Source organism: Heterodontus francisci, chromosome 2 (assembly GCF_036365525.1).
Source record: "Heterodontus francisci isolate sHetFra1 chromosome 2, sHetFra1.hap1, whole genome shotgun sequence".
NCBI classification, from domain to species: Eukaryota; Metazoa; Chordata; class Chondrichthyes; order Heterodontiformes; family Heterodontidae; genus Heterodontus; species Heterodontus francisci.
Window position 1 is genome coordinate 196,285,187 of NC_090372.1, and position 20,510 is coordinate 196,305,696.

General features: G+C 46.3%; 2 protein-coding genes across 2 annotated transcripts in view; one reads left to right on the forward strand and one right to left on the reverse strand.

The window, feature by feature from the left end:
• nom1 (nucleolar protein with MIF4G domain 1) overlaps positions 1–12,027 on the reverse strand; it is a 93,994-nt gene extending 81,967 nt beyond the window's left edge. The window contains exon 1 of the mRNA XM_068015008.1: positions 10,493–12,027. Within this exon, the coding sequence (XP_067871109.1) occupies positions 10,493–11,314 (822 nt within the window). The 5' untranslated portion in view covers positions 11,315–12,027. The remainder of the gene's footprint in view (positions 1–10,492) is intronic.
• The window catches only part of lmbr1 (limb development membrane protein 1), a 283,776-nt gene continuing 275,043 nt past the window's right edge, over positions 11,778–20,510 (forward strand). Inside the window, exon 1 of the mRNA XM_068015009.1 lies at positions 11,778–12,034. Within this exon, the coding sequence (XP_067871110.1) occupies positions 11,972–12,034 (63 nt within the window). The 5' untranslated portion in view covers positions 11,778–11,971. The remainder of the gene's footprint in view (positions 12,035–20,510) is intronic.

Sequence of the window (20,510 nt, forward strand, 5' to 3'; positions counted from 1 at the left end):
GTAACTTGTGAAGAGGACATTAGGGGGCTACAAAGGGTTCTAGATAGGTTAAGTGAGTGGGAAAAGACCTGGCAAATGGAGTATAATGTGCGAAAGAGTGAAATTGTCCACTTTGGCAGGAAGAATAAAAAAGCATATTATCTAAATGGGTGCCCTAGTGCATGAATCGCAAAAGGTTAGTATGCAGAGTCAGCAGGTAATTAGGAAAGCTAATAGAATGTTATCGTTTATCGTGAGGGGAATTGAATATAAAAGTAGGGAGGTTATGCTTCAGCTATACAGGTCATTGGTGAGACCACATCTGGAGTACTGTGTACAGTACTGGTTTCCTTATTTAAGGAAGGATGTAAATGTATTGGAGGCAGTACAGAGAAGGTTTACTGGACTAATACCTGAAATGGGTGGGGTGTCTTCGGGGGAAAGATTGGACAGGCTAGGCTTGTAGCAGCTAGAATTTAGAAGAGTAAAAGACAACTTGATTGAAACATACAAGATTCTGAGGGGTCTTGACAGGGTGGATGTGGAAAGGATGTTTCCCCTTGTGGGAGAATCTAGAACTAGGGGTCATTGTTTAAAAATAAGGGGTCGCCCATTTAAGACAGAGATGAGGAGAAATTTTTTGTCTCAGAGGGTTGAGTGTCTTTGGAATTCTCTTCCTCAAAAGGCAGTGGAAGCAGAGTCTTGGAATATTTTTAAGGCAGAGGTAGATAGATTCTTGATAAGCAAGGATGTGGAAGGTTATCGGGTAGATGGGAATGTGGAGTAATCAGTTCAGCCATCAACTTATTGAATGGCGGAGAAGACTTGAGGGGTCAAGTGGCGTACTCCAGCTCCTAACCCGTATGTTCGTAGAGATAGAAATGAGGTGCCAAAGAAGTTGGCATCACTCAAAGTTAACAATTCATCTGGGTGCATCCTAGGTTACGAGGGTGGAGATAACAGAAGCTCTGACCACAATTTTTCCCAACTTCTTGGATCTACGCGGTCAGAAGACTGCAGGATTGCAAATGTTACATACCTGTTCAAAAAATGGGGAGAGGGATAAGCCTGGTAACTACAAGTCAGTCAGTCTAATGTCAGTGGTCAACGAGACCATTGTCAAGGACAAAATTAATCCTCACTTGGAGAAACTGAGTTAACAAGGGACAGCCAGCTTGGCATGTCAAAGCCAAATGGTGTCGACTACTCAGTTCTTTGATGGAGAGGGTTGATGAAGGTTAGTGCAGTAATGTTATGTATGTGGACATCAAAAGGTATTTGATAAAGTACCACATAATATTCAGAAAACAGATGCACATGGTATGAAAGGGATGGTGGTAACTTGGTATGTATTTGATTTCGGGAGAGGAGACAAAGCTGATGAATGGATACTTCTGCAGTGGGATCCCCTAAGGGTTGGTATTAGGATCATTGTTTTCTTGCATAGAGTCATAGAGAGATACAGCACTGAAACAGGCCCTTCGGCCAACCGAGTCTGTATCGACCATCAACCACCCATTTATACTAATCCTACATTAATCCTATATTCCCTACCACATCCCCACCTTCCCTCAATTCTCCTACCATCTACCTACACTAGGGGCAATTTACAATGGCCAATTTACCTATCAACCTGCAGGTCTTTGGCTGTGGGAGGAAACCGGAGCACCCGGCGGAAACCCATGCGGTCACAGGGAGAACTTGCAAACTCCGCACAGGCAGTACCCAGAACTGAACCTGGGTCGCTGGAGCTGTGAGGCTGCGGTGCTAGCCACTGCGCCACTGGTATATAAATGACCTAAATTTGCGCATAGGGCAGACAATTTCAAAAAGTTTGCGGATCATACATAATGAAGAGCAAGTACGGAGGAACTGTTTACTCTGGCAAGTTGGTCAGTAACCACAGGCCATAGATTTAAAATAATTGGCAAAAGAATTAGAGGGGAATTCTTTTTCAGAGGATTGATAGGAGCTGCAAAGCACTACCTGAAAGGGTGGTGGAATTAGATTCCAGAGAACATTTCAAAAGGCAATTGGATATGTACTTAAAGAGCACTAATTTGCAGGGTTATGGGGAAAATGTTTGGATGTGGGACTAAATTGGAAATTTCTTTCAATGAGCGGGCTGTGGCATGACAGACAAATGACCTCCTTCTGTGCTGTAAGATTCTCAAGATGTAGCTCAGGGGGCCAAGGGAAATGGTAGAGCAGTATTGCAGTGTGCCATCAGCAATCATATGGAAACTAACCCCATGCTTTATGGATCATATCTCCAAGGAGAAATATGCGGATAAAAGGAGGGCTGGTGCTTTAGAGGTTACAAAACAAGGGAGTTGCACTGGATGCGACAAGATAGGTAGAAATAGAAGTATGCAAGGGCCGCCACAAAGATGAATAATAAAAAGGATGCATTAGGTAAGATGGCACGATAGCCATGTCAGATAGCTAAACAGATCCAAGATAAGGAAGGGAGAAAGCATCAATGTCAATGTTACAGGACTTTGGTGAGGGATATTTCAGTGCTCAAGAAATATAATTAAAAGGATGGATGAGTCAGGAGTATGTTTTTTTAATTAAGAGGGGTAGAAAACCTTTTTTTAAGAGGGGAGGTGGGGGTTGGAGGAAAGAGTATATCAGCTAGCTAAGGAAGGGATTTAAGTGAGAAAGGGATCAAGAGAACAAGGGGCTTAATGAGATTGGCAATGGAGCTAGGGAAAAAATTGCAAAAGGGAAAGGTGCAAGATTGGAGTGGGTAAGAGGCAGGTGAAAGACAAGAGGTGGAAGAAGCTGTGAAATTATTTTGATATTGATTGAAGAAATTCTTGAGATCAAGTTTGAAGTGAGGGCAGAGAGAGTGGAGATAGAAGACGACCCCATTACTGTATTGTCTTAAAGGTTCTAGGACGATGTTGAAATAATAGGTGGTTTCAGTTGAGAAAAAGGAAGACATGATGTTGTCTAGCCAGATCAGGCAATTATATAAAAGCAAAATACTGCAAATGCTGGAAATCTGAAATAAAAACAAGAAATACTGGAACCACTCAGCAGGTCTGGCAGCATCTGTGGAAAGAGAAGCAGAGTTAACGTTTCGGGTCAGTGACCCTTCTTCGGAACAGACAAATATTAGAAATATCAAAATATCAAGTGAGGCGGGGGTGGGGCAAGAGATAACAAAGGAGGTGGTGTAGATGGTGCGGGGGGGGGGGGGGGGGGCGGGCTGGGACGGGGTTGTTGGGGGGTCTGAGAGGGTGGAGCAGGGAAGGGGATGGGGGGAGGAAGGGGGGAAAAAAGTGGGGTGGGGGGGGGGGGGGAAAGCAGGTTCAGGTAATAAGGTCCCTAGTGTTCACCATCGACGTCCGGAAAGCTCATCCACGTCCTTCGGGAGGTGAAGCATCTTTTGGCAGATTTACAGAGGTGATTACATTCACTAAGGGTTTTTTTTTTTCCAGTGGTTTAAATAAAGGCATACAGCATTGCCGACAGTGCGCTGCAGATGCTCTCCGAGCCATCTCCCGCGGGCGCTTTGAAGTTGCGGCCGGGGGGCCGTTCGTGGATTTTTTGGGTGATCGGGGCACCTTTTCTCAAGACTTCTCTAGGGTCCCGCTGCTCCTTCTTCACCTCAATGGACTTACCGCATGCCGTGGCTGCAGACACTCTGGGCGGTGAAGACAGCAGGATCGGAGATTAAAGTATCGACAGCTGTGCTCTTCAGTTTCGTTCGGATCAATTTCATTGACAAAACAAAGAGCAGGTGTGGCTGGGGGAGGGCAGTGGGCCCAGGTAAAATACACTAAACTAACTGTTAGCTTTTAGTTAGGGCTAAAATGAACTGATTTAAATAGCCAGGGGAGTTTAAACAGTTTAAGAGGACAGATTGGGGGAGAAAACATTAGGAATGGGAGCAGATGACCATGGATATCGTTGAACAGTAGGGAGCTTCCTAGGGAGCTTCCAGCCGAGGACTGGAACCCCTTCCCCTGCAGCCCCCCCACCCCCTTACAGCCCCCTTCCCAGCTCCCCCTCGCACCCCCCCCTCCCTCTCGCATCCCCTCTTCCCACAGGCACCATCCTACACCTGTGGAGGGGCCCTAACAACCCCACTGCCTTGTGGGCCTCTCGGGAGAGACCAAGGCTAAGGGAGTAAACCCCAACAGAAAATCCGGAGCGGAACCCCGTAGGCGGTCATGTGTCACCTTTGGCATGTTTCCGGCAGTTCCTGCAGCCATACCGGTGCCAAACGTCGTGCTCTGCACTCCTTTGGACCCCACCAGAAAGGCCGAGAGGGGGGTTTTGACAACTGGGCAACTCTCAACCTCCATAAATTTGCCCAGGCATGCGCCATGGAGAGGTCACTCCATAGTTGCCTCACAGCGACTGACACAACACGGAAGGCAGCAGTTACGGGTTATAAGTCCAGATAAATTGGCGTAGAAACTGGGCGCCACGGCTTGCCTTTGTCGGTGGGAGAGGTCATTGCACCTCACTGGACAGCTACCGCCCGCCTCAAACTGGGCAGCCCCCGGTCAATAAGGTTCTGTCCCACCACAGTCTGCCTGCTTCAATGGGTGCTTGGAGCTCAGGGTCATTGCCCGAAAGGTGGACTGATACACCGCACCAAACAACATGAAAAAAGGAAAGAAGGTACCAGCCCTTCGTTTTGCAAGCTGGAACGTCAGAACTATGTGTCCTGGCCTGTCGGAAGACCTTACACAAATCAATGATTCTCGGAAGACCGCCATCATTAACAACGAGCTCAGTAGACTCAATGTAGACATTGCAGCACTTCAGGAGACACGCCTCCCCGCGAGTGGATCTCTCGCAGAGCAAGACTACACCTTCTTCTGGCAGGGCAGGGATCCTGAAGAACCAAGACAGTATGGAGTGGGCTTCGCCATCAGAAACTCCTTGCTCAGCATGATAGAGCCTCCCTCAAATGGCTCGGAACGCATACTGTCCATCCGACTGCTCACCACCTCTGGTCCAGTACACCTACTCAACACCTATGCTCCAACACTCTGCTCCCCTCCTGAAGCTAAAGACCAGTTCTACGAGCAAAACCATATCATTAGCAGCATCCCCGACACCGAAAACCTATTCCTGCTGGGGGACCTTAATGCCAGGGTTGGGGCCGACCATGACTCATTGCCCTCCTGCCTTGGGTGCTATGGCGTTGGAAGGATGAATGAGAACGGGCAGAGACTGCTTGAATTGTGAACCTATCATAACCTCTGCATCACCAACTCGTTCTTTCACACTAAACCCTGTCACCAGGTTTCATGGAGGCACCCAAGATCGCGTCGTTGGCACCAGCTAGACCTCATTGTCACAAGGCGAGCCGCCTTAAACAGTGTTCAAATCACACGCAGCTTCCACAGTGCGGACTGCGACACCGACCACTCCCTGGCAAGCAGCAAGGTTAGACTCAGACCAAAGAAGTTGCATCATTCCAAGCAGAAGGGCCACCCGCGCATCAACACGAGCAGAATTTCTCACCCACAGCTGTTACAAAAATTTCTAAACTCACTTGTAACAGCCCTTCAAAACACTCCCGCAGGGGATGCTGAGACCAAGTGGGCCCACATCAGAGACGCCATCGATGAGTCAGCTTTGACCACCTACGGCAAAAGTTCGAAGAGAAATGCAGACTGGTTTCAATCTCATAATGAAGAGCTGGAACCTGTCATAGCCGCTAAGCGCATTACACTGTTGAACTACAAGAAAGCCCCCAGCGATTTAACATCCGCAGCACTTAAAGCAGCCAGAGGCACTGCACAAAGAACAGCCAGGCGCTGCGCAAACGACTACTGGCAACACCTATGCAGTCATATTCAGCTGGCCTCAGACACCGGAAACATCAGAGGAATGTATGATGGCATGAAGAGAGCTCTTGGGCCAACCATCAAGAAGATCGCCCCCTCAAATCTAAATCAGGGGACATAATCACTGACCAACACAAACAACCCTGAAATAATCAAGAGTGCCAAGCCTGCTATACTCTCAGCACTACATGAACTGCTATGCCTGTGCTGGGACGAGGGAGCAGTACCCCAGGACATGCGCGATGCCAATATCATCACCCTCTATAAAAACCGCGGTGACTGCAAGAACTACCGTGGAATCTCCCTGCTCAGCATAGTGGGGAAAGTCTTTGCTCGAGTCGCTCTGAACAGGCTCCAGAAGCTGGCCGAGCGCGTCTACCCTGAGGCACAGTGTGGCTTTCGTGCAGAGAGATCGACCGTTGACATGCTGTTCTCCCTTCGTCAGATACAGGAGAAATGCCGTGAACAACAGATGCCCCTCTACATTGCTTTCACTAATCTCACCAAAGCCTTTGACCTCGTCAGCAGACATGGTCTCTTCAGACTACTAGAAAAGACTGGATGCCCACCAAAGCTACTAAGTATCATCACCTCATTCCATGACAATATGAAAGGCACAATTCAACATGGTGGCTCTTCCTCAGAGCCCTTTCCTATCCTGAGTGGCGTGAAACAGGGCTGTGTTCTCGCACCCACACTTATTGGGATTTTCTTCTCCCTGCTGCTTTCACATGCGTTCAAGTCCTCTGAAGAAGGAATTTTCCTCCACACAAGATCAGGGGGCAGGTTGTTCAACCTTGCCCGTCTAAGAGCGAAGTCCAAAGTACGGAAAGTCCTCATCAGGGAACTCCTCTTTGCTGATGATGCTGCTTTAACATCTCACACTGAAGAGTGCCTGCAGAGTCTCATCGACAGGTTTGCGGCTGCCTGCAATGAATTTGGCCTAACCGTCAGCCTCAAGAAAACAAACATCATGGGGCAGGACGTCAGAAATGCTCCATCCATCAATATTGGCGACCACGCTCTGGAAGTGGTTCAAGAGTTCACCTACCTAGGCTCAACTATCACCAGTAACCTGTCTCTAGATGCAGAAATCAACAAGCGCATGGGAAAGGCTTCCACTGCTATGTCCAGACTGGCCAAGAGAGTGTGGGAAAATGGCGCACTGACACGGAACACAAAAGTCCGAGTGTATCAGGCCTGTGTCCTCAGTACCTTGCTCTATGGCAGCGAGGCCTGGACAACGTATGTCAGCCAAGAGCGACGTCTCAATTCATTCCATCTTCGCTGCCTCCGGAGAATACTTGGCATCAGGTGGCAGGACCGTATCTCCAACACAGAAGTCCTCGATGCGGCCAACATCCCCAGCTTGTACACACTAGTGAGTCAGCGGCGCTTGAGATGGCTTGGCCATGTGAGCCGCATGGAAGATGGCAGGATCCCCAAAGACACATTGTACAGCGAGTTCGCCACTGGTATCAGACCCACCGGCCGTCCATGTCTCCGCTATAAAGACGTCTGCAAACGCGACATGAAATCCTGTGACATTGATCACAAGTCGTGGGAGTCAATTGCCAGAGTTCGCCAGAGCTGGCGGGCAGCCATAAAGACGGGGCTAAAATGTGGCGAGTCGAAGAGACTTAGTAGTTGGCAGGAAAAAAGACAGAGGCGCAAGGGGAGAGCCAACTGTGCAACAGCCCCGACAAACAAATTTCTCAGCAGCACCTGTGGAAGAGCCTGTCACTCTAGAATTGGCCTTTATAGCCACTCCAGGCGCTGCTTCACAAACCACTGACCACCTCCAGGCGCGTATCCATTGTCTCTCGAGATCAGGAGGCCCAAAAGAAGGTGTAGATTGGACAAGGCCACATAGCTGACCAAAAGGTCATGGAGCAAAGGCAAACAATTAACCATTAACATATTATTAACCATTAGGCGTTTGATAAGGTTCCCCATGGTAGGCTCATTCAGAAAGTAAGGAGGCATGGGATACAGGGAAAGTTGGCTGTCTGGATACAGAATTGGCTGGCCCATAGAAGACAGAGGGTGGTAGTAGATGGAAAGTATTCAGCCTGGAGCTCGGTGACCAGTGGTGTTCCGCAGGGATCTGTTCTGGGACCTCTGCTCTTTGTGATTTTTATAAATGACTTGGATGAGGAAGTGGAAGGCTGGGTTAGTAAGTTTGCCGATGACACGAAGGTTGCTGGAGTTGTGGATAGTGTGGAAGGCTGTTGTAGGTTGCAACGGGACAGTGACAGGATGCAGAGCTGGGCTGAGAAGTGGCAGATGGCGTTCAACCTGGAAAAGTGTGAAGTGATTCATTTTGGAAGGTCGAATTTGAATGCGGAATACAGGCTTAAAGACAGGATTCTTGGGGTCCATGTCCATAGATCGCTCAAAGTTGCCACCCAAGTTGATAGGGTTGTTAAGGCGGCGTATGGGGTGTTGGCTTTCATTAACAGGGGGATTGAGTTTAAGAGCCGCGAGGTTATGCTGCAGTTCTATAAAGCCCTGGTTAGACCACACTTGGAATATTGTGTTCAGTTCTGGTTGTCTCATTATAGGAAGGATGTGGAAGCTTTCGAGAGGGTGCAGAGGAGATTTACCAGGATGCTGCCTGCACTGGAGGGCATGTCTTACGAAGAAAGGTTGAGGGAGCTAGGGCTTTTCTCATTGGAGCGAAGAAGGATGAGAGGTGACTTGATGGAGGGGTACAAGATGATGAGAGGCATAGATAGAGTGGATAGCCAGAGACCTTTTTCCCAGGGCGAAAGGGCCATCACCAGGGGACATAATTTTAAGGTGATTGGAGGAAGGCTTCGGGGAGATGTCAGAGGTAGGTTCTTTACACAGAGAGTGGTGGGTGCGTGGAATGCGCTGCCAGTGGTGGTAGTAGAAGCAGATACATTAGGGCCATTTAAGCGACTCTTGGATAGGTACATGGATGATAGTAGAATGAAGGGTATGTAGGTAGTTTGATCCTAGAGTAGGTTAAAGGTTCAGCAGAACATCGTGGGCCGAATTGCCTGTACTGTGCTGAACTGTTCTATGTTCATTTAAGGGTCACTGACCCGAAACGTTAACTCTGCTTCTCTTTCCACAGATGCAGCCAGACCTGCTGAGTATTTCCAGCATTTCTTGTTTTTATTTCAGATCAGGCAATTGATGATTAGACCAACAGACCACTATAAATGTTTCATTTTCATGATTTGATGGCGCAGTTGGGGCTAGACCAGGGGCAGCAGTTATGCAAAAGCGAAATACTCCGGATGCTGGAAATCTGAAATAAGAACAGAAAATGCTGGAAATAATCAGCAAGAATGAAAGGTCATGTCTTGAAACTTAAACTCTGTTTTACTCTCTCCACAGATGCTGCCAGACCTGCAGCAGTTATGCAATTCAACAGTGCCAGAAAGGTCAAGGAGGAACAAAAGCAGAAAGTTGGGAGTTACAATGAGGGAGCAAGGGTGGAGAAATGGTGGTGGAAGACATGGATAAATAAAAGTCACAGATAGTTTTGTCATCAAGACCTGACACAAAATTTTCAGATAATGACAAGATCAAGAGGATGGACCAAGTATACAACTAGAGAAATTAATTATGAAGGGTGAGCCTGAGGAATAACATAAAATTGGAGGAAAGGGGACTATGGGAAATAGAAATGTTGGTTAAAAATGGTTGAAGGATAAAAAGTTGCTCAGCATAAAAGCAGAAGCAAAATAGGTCCGAGGACACCTCGGAGTATTAACATTTGTGCCACCTAAGTGCCAGGCAATGAACAACTCCAACATGAGTCCATCTCCTCTTAACATTCAACATTACCATTGCTAAATCCCCCACTAAGATCCTGGGTGTTACCATTGGTCAGAAACTAAACTAGTGCAGCCACATAAATACTGTGGCTACTAGAGCAGGTCAGAGGCTGGGATTTCTGCAGTGAGTAACTCACGTCCTGGCTCCCCAAAGCCTGTTCATCTAAAAGGCACAAATCAGGAGTGTGATAGAATACTTTCCACTTGCCTGGATGAATGTGGCTCCAAAACCATTTAGGAAGCTCAACACCATTCAGGACAAAGCAGCCCACTTGATCAGTACCCCATGCACCAACTTAAATATTCACTCCCTCCACCACTGGCACAGTGGCAGTCGTGTATACCATCTACAAGGTGCACTGCAACAACTCACCAAGGCTCCTTCGCCAACACCTCCCAAACCTGCGTACTTCCAGGCGGTAGAGTTCAAAGGCATCAGATGTCCGGGAACACCACCACCTGCAAGTTCCCTGCCAAACCATCCTGTCTTGGAACTATATTCCCGCTCCTTCAGTGTCATGGGATCAGGAACTTCCTAATAGCACTGTGGGCGTACCTACACAACACAGACGGCAGTAGTTCAAGTAGGCAGCTCAGCACCACCTTCTCAAGGGCAATTAGGGATGGACAACAAATGCTGGCCTTGCCGGTGACACACACATACCACGAAAAAAAAAAGTTGTCACTGGACTTAGAATGATAACTGGTCATGAGATTCTCTAAACACTTAAGGAAACCCAAGCTCCTCATAAGTTTTAACTTGTTCAGATTCACAGGTTTAATGGGCGAAATGCTTCACAATTTTTCCTACTAGGGAGATAGACAACTACGTTCACAAAATTTTCCCCTTCCGCAATTCCATTACAACGGTTACTGATATACCTTTGCCTTTCGAAATGTTGGTTGGTCTGGCTGGGAACTTCGTCCATCGTTATCGTCACTATATTTATCCACGTCTTCGCTGAGAGATACTTCCATTTCCATCACACTGTCATGATCTTCCTCACTCTCTTGGCCAGCGTCTGAATCCTCCCCTGAGCTCTCTTGATTCTCAGGTTGTCCCAGGTCACAGTCAGCCTCCTGATTTGTGAACTCCTCTTCAACTGCGTTCATCTCATCGTCACTCTCGTACAACGCCAACAAGTTGCCGGCGCCGGGTTCAACGATTCCGAGGATATAATCCAGGCCGTCCCGGGCGAAAGCCTGCGGGATAGAGCTTTTATTTTTGCGCTTGTTAAGTCCCAGTGCTCTCTCCAGCCTCTTGATTTCTCTTTCCTCCTCCTCGTTGGCCTCCAGCAAGCCTATTCTCCGGGTTTGCTTGCTCTTGGCTTTCCTCCTGGCTTCGCCAGCGGACGGTGCTGCCGTTGCCGCCGCCTCCTTCCTCTTCTCGAGGGATCCCGGCCTGGTACCTTCTCCCTTGGCGGCCTCCCTTTTCGCCAGCTGCAGTTTCGCGCCGTTATCACCCCCATTCTCGGGGCTACGATTCAGGTGCTTCCTCTGGTAATAGTCCCTCATCCTGCACTTCTTCAGCATCCGTTGCTCCTTCCTCATCTGTTTCCGACTTTTCTTCCTCCTTGCCCCGAGGCCGAGATCCTGGGAACGGTCCTGATCCGGTTTGACTGCCGCCGTTTCTACGAATCTCTCCACGGCCACTTTAAACTGCTTCAATGTCCCAAGGCCGCACTGCTGACCCTTCCTCTTCATTATTGATCCACAACAAAAAAAACAACTTTTTAATATAACGCGCAAATAAACATTTATTTGCTATTAATAAAACATGGAAAACGACTGTTAAAACAACCACAGGACAGTTCAGCGCCACCAAATAAGTCTGAAACTGCTGCCGCTGGTTACCACACGCTCCAGAGCCGCCATGTGCATTTTTAAAAAAACCGTCATTTGATGGGGCGGCATCAATCTAATACCGCCCCCTTCCCAATATCACACTATGTTTGGCTTCTTCCCAACACACAGGCTCCGCCGCTTCTCCATTGCCATTGGTTCGGGTGCACGTCAATATTACTTGCGGGCCAATTTTTTTCTTCCTTGTCCCCCCCCTTCTTACTCGCTCTCTCGGAAGTTTGATCGACGTCGCGACCAACCTATCGGTGAACGTAATCTAAGGCGATCGCCCGGTCATTGGGCGACATGTCAGCCAATGGGAGATGCTCTTACTGGCTGGTCTGCGGTCGCGCAGTGATGAAGGAAAGGAGTTCGGGGAGATGGTGATGGTGTTGCGTCACCGTTTGAAATATTGTGCTGCCAGTTCTCTCTTTTCGCTCCTTTATTGCATCGTGGTCGTCATTTTCTTCTCGATTGATTTCTTTTTTTGTTGTTGTAAATGTTAAGTTTCAATGAAGGATGGATGCTGATGATGTGACAATCAGAGAGCAAAACTTTCACAGCCAGGTTCGGGAGTACATTGTGAGTAGCTGCACCTGCACTCGTACCGCCTACTCTCGGCATCGCCTCTGCGTTTTGTATTGTTTTCAACAGTGACGGATCAAAAGGGATGAAATAAATGCAGAAAGGGTGGCGGCTCCTACTTTCATATCCGTTCTCTATAAGTGTGTAAAAAAAGGGTCCTTTAAACGCCTAGTATTCTCTGGCTTTGTTTTTCTGTGTACATCCGTTAGATCGTGCCGTTTTTAAAAAATGTTCTTGTTCTTTGTGGCTTCCAACGCAAGAGAACGCAGTTGTTCTGAATTGATCACGTACTGTTTATCGTAACTGTTTATCGTGCTCCAGGTCGTGTCCCCGCTGTTAGATTGTTTCTGCAGGTGACGCGCGTTTCTTGTATTTCGGTGGCTCGTGTTTTTTGTATCCATGTAATTTTATATATCAACCTACGTAAAATTTAACTGAGCGGGTTATTTTGGTCTAAGGCTTTCTGGCCACGGTGCAAAGGTTGATGCTATTATAACGGTGTTGGCAATAGGCCTACAATGTCACGGAGTGTCAAGGCGACAGAATGGTTCGAATTTTAGGTGTGTTTAAAGTTGGGAAGAAGTGAATCTGATAGTTTTTGTGGATGTGACTGATCAGCTTTGACTTACTACTTCTAATAACGCATTGCATATCAATATAGGATACGTGATTCTGGTTATTTTAAATATTACAGTACCATGAGTAATGTTTAGTATGTTGACAGAAGCATTGTTCTATATAGTGATATATGTAAATGAAAAATGAAGGCATCCTACATGTGTGTTTTAGTTGGCGTTAGTGTATTTGAAGTATTGCTTTTGTTGTGATTGCAATATTTCTGTAATTACATCAAAAACAATTATTAAGCTGTTAAATCAGTCGGGAATACTTGCTGATATCTAGTTGGCTGATGAGAGATCCTTAACTGAATTAAGCAGAGTTTGTTCCATGATAAATTCTTGAGCAATCAAGAAAACTGTCATTTAAATTTTTGTTTCTGATGAATGTTTGTGCCAAATTGTGGTCGTGTGAGAATAAAGCTTCCTCTATTCCAGGTATAGGAAGAAAATGCAATGAAAGGCAAATTAATTTGTAGATTTGACTTGGCACCAAAATTATGAGTAGAGGTTGTAATATTAACTGAAAACTGTGGAATGGTCTTATGGGAGTACTCAAGATCCTAAAGAGTATAAATAAGATCACCATCTATATGTTTCACATACATTCTCTGATGTATTTCACAGGGGAATGGAACTGAGGGAATTGCTCTTTCAGAGAGCCAGTGTGGACATGAGTGGCTGAATGGCCGCCTTCTGCACTGTAACGATGCTTTGATTCTATGTGAGCATAATTTCAAACTCGAGTGGTGATGAAAAGACAATTCCAATTTTATCACTTTAGGGTCATCAGGAAAGTGACCGAGTTCTTACCTCTTGTTTAGAAGGATGTGGGTTCAAGAATCTAGGCTGACATTTCAGTGCTGTACCAAAGGAATGCTGCATTGTTGGAGAGGCTGGCTTTTGGATAAATTGTTAGAGATACTGCTACCAAATGAAATATGAATGCAAGCTGTTTGTTTTTAACATCCCCTGTTTATTCTTCTGACACTTTATTCTTTGAAAGGGAAAAAATGAGAACTAGGATAGGAAACAGAAGCCTGTATGTAAGATGCATGATCTTGATGAATTGCTGTTTAGGTGGTTTAATTACAAAAGCGCTCAATTTCCTGCTTGACAGCTGCCTGTTGAAAGCTGAAAGCAATCAGCTTGCCGAAGAACTCTGCATAAAGCTTTGAAGCATCAAAATGGATTCCTGTGCCACTGAAAAATGAGATACAAACTTGTTTAGAAAATGTGAAGATAAAGTAGACAATGCTGTTGATGCAAATCCAGGTTTGCAAGAAGCATATCCACCTGACTGTATTTACAATTACGATGAGACCAGACTTCTCTATTATGCTCAGCCTGATCAAACCTACGCAAATAAAGGAAAGCAGGTGATCTGAAACAAAATGAGAAAAGAAAGCCTTACATTACTGTTCACTTGCCAAATGGGCTTGGACAAAGTGAAACCTATTGTGACTGGGAGAAGCAAGAACTCTTGTTGCTATAAAAATTTGGGAACTTTTCCAACTGATACTTGGATGATTTCAACAATATTTGTGCAATGGCTACGATCCTTCAATGCCAGTATGATAAAGTGATGAGCAGAAGTTTTTTTATGCCACTTGCATTCCATGACTCTTAATCTTTCACAAGCGTGGTCCAATTCTTACCATCTAATGCTACTTCCACATCTTGCCCTGGACCTTGGCATCATTCGTAGCATGAAGCAACACGACAAGCAAATTCTACGCAAAGTAGTTTCTTTTTTAGATTTTGCGAGGAAACTGGTGTTTCCTAGATTATGAAAAAAATAGCCTGTTGGATGCTGTGCACATATACAGTAGAATGCAGTGACTTCCAGATGTATCAATTACTGCCTTAGAATCTGTCATTTGGTTTCAAGTGAGGAAAACAATGACCCAGGTGCATTTGAGGAGGTTGATGAAGGGATACCCAGTGGTTTGATTGAGGTAGAGTTTGATGTTTTTAATGGATGGCGACCCTGACATTTGCACAGAGATAACTGACAAAAATTGTTCTTGGAAACGGAGGCTTCAAGTGAATATAAGTGAAGATGTGCCAGTGTTTGCAACTCTCAAAATTAGGTAGATTCCGTGCTATGTGTTTTGCATTGATTCTTCAGCAACAACTAGTTGCTATTTATTTAGCATTTTTAATGTAGTAAATTGTCACAAGGTGATATGAAACACAACTAGACATAGCCACATAAGGAGATATTAGGGCAGATACTAAAAGATTAGTCCAAGAGATGGGTTCTAAGGAGCATCTCCCTCTCTCTGGAAATTGCATGAGTCGACCTTGGTGTCATTATTTGACCCCAAGATGAGCTGCTGACCACACATTCATCACCAATACCGTCTACTTTAATTCTTTCATGGAATGTCAGCGTCGCTGGCAACACCAGCTTTTGTTGCCCATCCCTATTTACCCTTGAGAAAGTGCTGCTGAACCGCCGCCTTGAACCGCTGCAGTCCATTTGATGTTGGCTGTCCCTCGATTTGAGGATGACATCTACTCAAGGTTGCATGTTTCTGATATGTGTTTTCAGGTGACTGAACAGGCCGATTCTCGACCCGCAGATCTTTGGGCACATGGGACAGGATGTCCCACGAGGTAGTGGGATCTTGAGTGCAGGACTTGCTTCCTTTTCTTTCCTTCTCTGCCTCATCATTGAGGCATTTGGACTCAAAGCTTGATGTAGCTTGATGGTCAATTTGAACGATTGGTAGCAAGTTCCTCCCAGTCATCAACGTCAATGTTGCTGCATTTCAAAGAGAGCTTCAGAGTGTCTTTGTCCTCCCCTGGAACGCTGGTCATTTGAGCGTTGAGACAACAGGGCGGCACAGTGGCGCAATGGTTAGCACCGCAGCCTCACAGCTCCGGGGACCCGGGTTCAATTCTGGGTACTGCCTGTGCGGAGTTTGCAAGTTCTCCCTGTGACCGCGTGGGTTTTCGCCGGGTGCTCCGGTTTCCTCCCACAGCCAAAGACTTGCGGTTTGATAGGTAAATTGGCCATTGTAAATTGCCCCTAGTGTAGGTAGGTGGTCGGGAATATGGGATTACTGCAGGGTTAGTAGAAATGGGTGGTTGTTGGTCGGCACAGACTCGGTGGGCCAAAAGGCCTGTTTCAGTGCTGTATCTCTAAAATAAAAAAAAAATTAAAAAAGGATCTGGCTCCGCACAGTGCGGAGTTTGAGCAGAGAGATCCACCATTGACATGCTGTTCTCCCTTCGCCAGCTACAGGAGAAATGCTGTGAACAATAGATGCCCCTCTACGTTGCTTTCATGGATCTCACCAAAACCTTTGACCTCGTCAGCAGACGTCGTCTCTTCAGACTACTAGAAAAAAGATCAGATGTCCACCAAAGCTACTAAGTATCATCACCTCATTCCATGACAATATGAAAGGCACAATTCAGCATAGCAGTTCCTCATCAGACCCCTTTCCTATCCTGAGTGGCGTGAAACAGGGCTGTGTTCTCACACCTACACTGGGATCTTCTCCCTGCTGTTCTCACATGCGTTCAAGTCTTCAGAAGAAGGAATTTTCCTCCACACAAGATCAGATGGCAGGTTGTTCAACCTTGCCCGCCTTAGAGCGAAGACCAAAGTACGGAAAGTCCTCATCAGGAAGCTCCTCTTTGCTGATGATGCTGCATTAACATCCTACACAGATGAGTGCCGCAGAGACTCATCGAAGGGATTGTGGCTGCCTGCAACGAATTTGGCCTAACCATCAGCCTCAAGAAAACGAACATCATGGGGCAGGACGTCAGAAATGCTCCATCCATCAATATCGGCGACCACGCTCTGGAAGTGGTTCAAGAGTTCACCTACCTAGGCTCAACTATCACCAGTAACCTGTCTCTAGATGCAGAAATCAACAAGCGCATGGGAAAGGCTTCCACTGCTATGTCCAGACTGGCCAAGAGAGTGTGGGAAAATGGCGCACTGACACGGAACACAAAAGTCTGAGTGTATCAAGCCTGTGTCCTTAGTACCTTGCTCTATGGCACCGAGGCCTGGACAACGTACGTCAGCCAAGAGTGACGTCTCAACTCATTCCATCTTCGCTGCCTCCGGAGAATCCTTGGTATCAGGTGGCAGGACCGTATCTCCAACGCAGAAGTCCTTGAGGTGGCCAACATCCCCAGCATATACACCCTACAAAGCCAGCGGCTTGGCCATGTGAGCCGCATGGAAAATGGCAGGATCCCCAAGGACGCATTGTACAGCGAGCTTGTCACTGGCATCAGACCCACCGGCTGTCCATGTCTCTGCTTTAAAGACATCTGCAAATGCGACATGAAGTCCTGTGACATTGACCACAAAACGTGGGAGTCAGTTGCCAGTGATCGCCAAAGCTGGCGGACAGCCATAAAGGCGGGGCTAAAGTGTGGCGAGTCGAAGACACTTCGCAGTTGGCAGGAAAAAGGACAGAAGCGCAAGGGGAGAGCCAACTGTGTAACAGCCCAACAACCAATTTTATCTGCAGCACCTGTGGACGAGTCTGTCACTCTAGAATTGGCCTTTATAGCCACTCCAGGCGCTGCTCCACAAAGAACTGACCATCTCTCGGCGCATACCCATTGTCTCTCGAGACAAGGAGGCCGAAGAAGAAGAGCTAAAGGACCATAGATGGCATGAGGAAAAACTACTTTTACATAGCGAGTGTTTGCGATCTGTAATGTGCTGCCTGAGAGTGTGGTGGAGGCAGATTCAATTATGGCTTTCAAAGGGGAATTGGATAAGCAGCTGAAGGAAAAGAATTTGCAGGAGTACGGGGAAAGAAGGGGGAGTGGGACTAGCTAAACTACTTTTGCAGAGAGCCAGCACAGAGACAATGGGCCAAATCGCCTCCTTTTGTACTGCAACCATTCTATGAATCTTCAGTTTTTTTATGTTGCTGCTTGGTTAATTTTCAGCATTATTTGGGGAAAAGCTCGGCAAATAGTTTCAAAAGCTTGCATTTTTAGTAGCCCCTTTTATTCCAGAAAATTGTGCTATGCAGTTTCATGGAGGAGAAGGTATTGTGCAAATGGACGAAGTGGTTGATTTTTAGACGGACCTAAATAGGAGGAAAAGTGGAGGAATTTAGGAAGGGAATTCTAGCGGATGGGTCCTGACCCAACTGTCACCAATGGTGGGGGAAAAAGGGAGCTGCACAAGAGGCCAAAGTCAGAAGAACAGAGCTCTGCGATGCAGGTGGGGGTTGGTTAGGGTTGCCGTTGTTACCTGTGAACTTGACTATTTGAATGCTCTGCTGGCTGGTCTCCCATTCTCCATTCTCCATAATCTTGAACTGATCCAAAACTCTGCTGCCCATATCCGAACTCAGACCAAGTCCGCCCATCATCCCCTGCTTACTGACCTAAATTAGCTTCCGGTCTGGCAACGCCTCAATTTTAAAATTCTCATTCTTGTTATCGAGTTTTAGTGTGGGATAGGATGTGGGCAGCAGAGATATGGACAAGTTGAAGTTAATAGAAAATGGCAGAATGGACATAGTCCAGGTGGAATATGTGGATACCTTAGGCATAGGTGAGAGTTTCAGTGGTGGGGTGGAGGCAACCGATGTTACGAGGTGGAAGTAAGCAGTCTTGGGAGGATATGGGGTCTTAAATTCTGCTTGGAGTTATATAGGATGCTTTGTTTGCAAACAGTCGGGCTCAGCTTGAGACAGTAATCTTAGAGGAAGAGGGAATTGATGGGAACGGTTGGAGTTTATAGTGGGGGTGACTTTAGAGAAGAATGGAACATTTCAAATTGGGCTTTAGTTTTCAACGACACAAGGGTCAAAGTTGGGTATTTTGAGGGGTAGGGTGGGGTAAGATGACTAAATATCCTCCTTCTCCATTTAAAACCAATGTGTGCTAGCTTGGAGGACCAATTAAGTCAGATGTTTAGTTGGAATGGGGTCAAGGGAGTAGGAGGTGGTTGTGGACGTGATGAAGTTTGAACAGATATGAGGGAAGCTAAGAGAAACTAGAGAAAGATGCAAGAGTGGTGTTTAGGTAGTGGGTACTTTTTGGAGGGATATAGCTTGGTGGGTAAGGGAAAGAAGCAGCAGAGATAACAATGGATGGTCTCAATTACGTAGAATTTATGGCACAGAAATAAGCCATTCAACCCAACTCAGTGCAGGATTTAAAAGTTTTTGCCCACAAAGTTGCTGCAAGTGCAAGCTGATAACAGTGAAACTGGGAACCTGGGACCTTGGTGAACAACAGGACAACCAATGTACTACCTCAACCAGTGAGATTAAAGGACTAAGGAACGGTGATCATAATATCAGGTTTAGAGTCGTTATGGAAGAGGTCAAAAACATTCAGAACTGCAAATACTCAACTGGGAGAGGGCTAATTTCAGTGAGTCGAAAAGGGTTCTGGCACAAGTGGATTGTCAGACAAGATTGTACTTGAGCCTTCAGAGAGCTGCCGGTTTGGGTACAGACTAGGCATTACCAGGAGAAAGGAAGGCTAGCTAAAGCAAGAGCTCCCCATTTTTAATATATTTTAAGAGATTAAAATATCAAACAGAAAAAGGAGGCTTATGACAAATATCCGATTCATAATATAGTAGAGAACCAAGCTGAATACAGGAAGTACAAAGGAGAAATGAAAAACAAAATGAGAGTATGAGAATTGATTGAGGGAACCCAAAAGTCTGTTATAGACATAAATACTAAAAGGAAAGTTGGAGGAACGGTGGGTCTGATTATGGACCACAAAGGAGATCTTGTGGAGGAAGGGTGTACTAAATGAGCACCTGTTTTCACAGAAGAAGAGGATGCTATCAAGGTTTTTAAAAAAAATATATGGTATTGAGTCATGGAGTACAAAAGCAAGGAAGTCATGCTAAACCTTTATTAAAAAAAACACTGGTTACGCCTCAGCTCTTGAGTTAATTCTGGGCACTATTGGGTACGAAGTAAGTCAAGGCCTTAGGGAGAGTCTAATGCAGAAGAGATTTACTAGAGTGATGATGAGGGACTTCAGTAAAACTGGCCATCCTTAACTCACTGTGGCCATCAGTTGCAGAATTGTTTTCCACCATGATCTGTAAACACAGGGCCTGAAATATCCCTCTTTCAGCCATTGCCATCAGCTAGGGAATCAACTGTGGCTCAGAGGAGCATAGAAGAGCATGCCAGGAGCAGAACTAGGTGTACCAAAAAAAGAGGTGACAACCTGGTGAAGCTGCAACACAGGACTGCATGTATGCTGAGCATCAGCATATTGTAGACTGAGCTAAGGAATCTCACAACTAATCGGTCAGACAAAGCTCTGCAGTCCTGCCACAACCAGTTATGAATGATGATGGACAATTAAACAACTAACAGGAGGAGGAGGCTCCATGAACATACCCATCTGTAATGATGGTAAATCCCAGCACAAGTGCAGAAGACAAGACTCAAATGTTTGCAACCATCTTCAGCCAGAAATGCTGAATGGATGATTCATCTCAGCTTCTTCCAAAGGTCCCCAACATCACAGAAGACAATTTTGAGCTAATTTGATGCATTCCAGCTGATATCAAGAAACAGCTGAGCATGATGGAAACCGCATACTCAGCTGTTTCTTGTTATCAGGCAACGTTGACCCAGTGTGACATCAAGGAATCGTAGTAAAATTTGAAGTCAGTGGGAATCGGATGGTAAACTCCACTGGTTTGAGTCATACCAAGCACAAAGGAAGATGGTTGTTGGAGGCCAGTCATCTCAGCCCCAGGGCATTGGTGCATGAGTTCCTCAGGGCAGTGTCTTGGACCCAACCATCTTCAGCTGCTTTGTCAATGACCTTCATCATGAGGTCAGAGGTGGGGATGTTTGCTGCTGATGGCACAG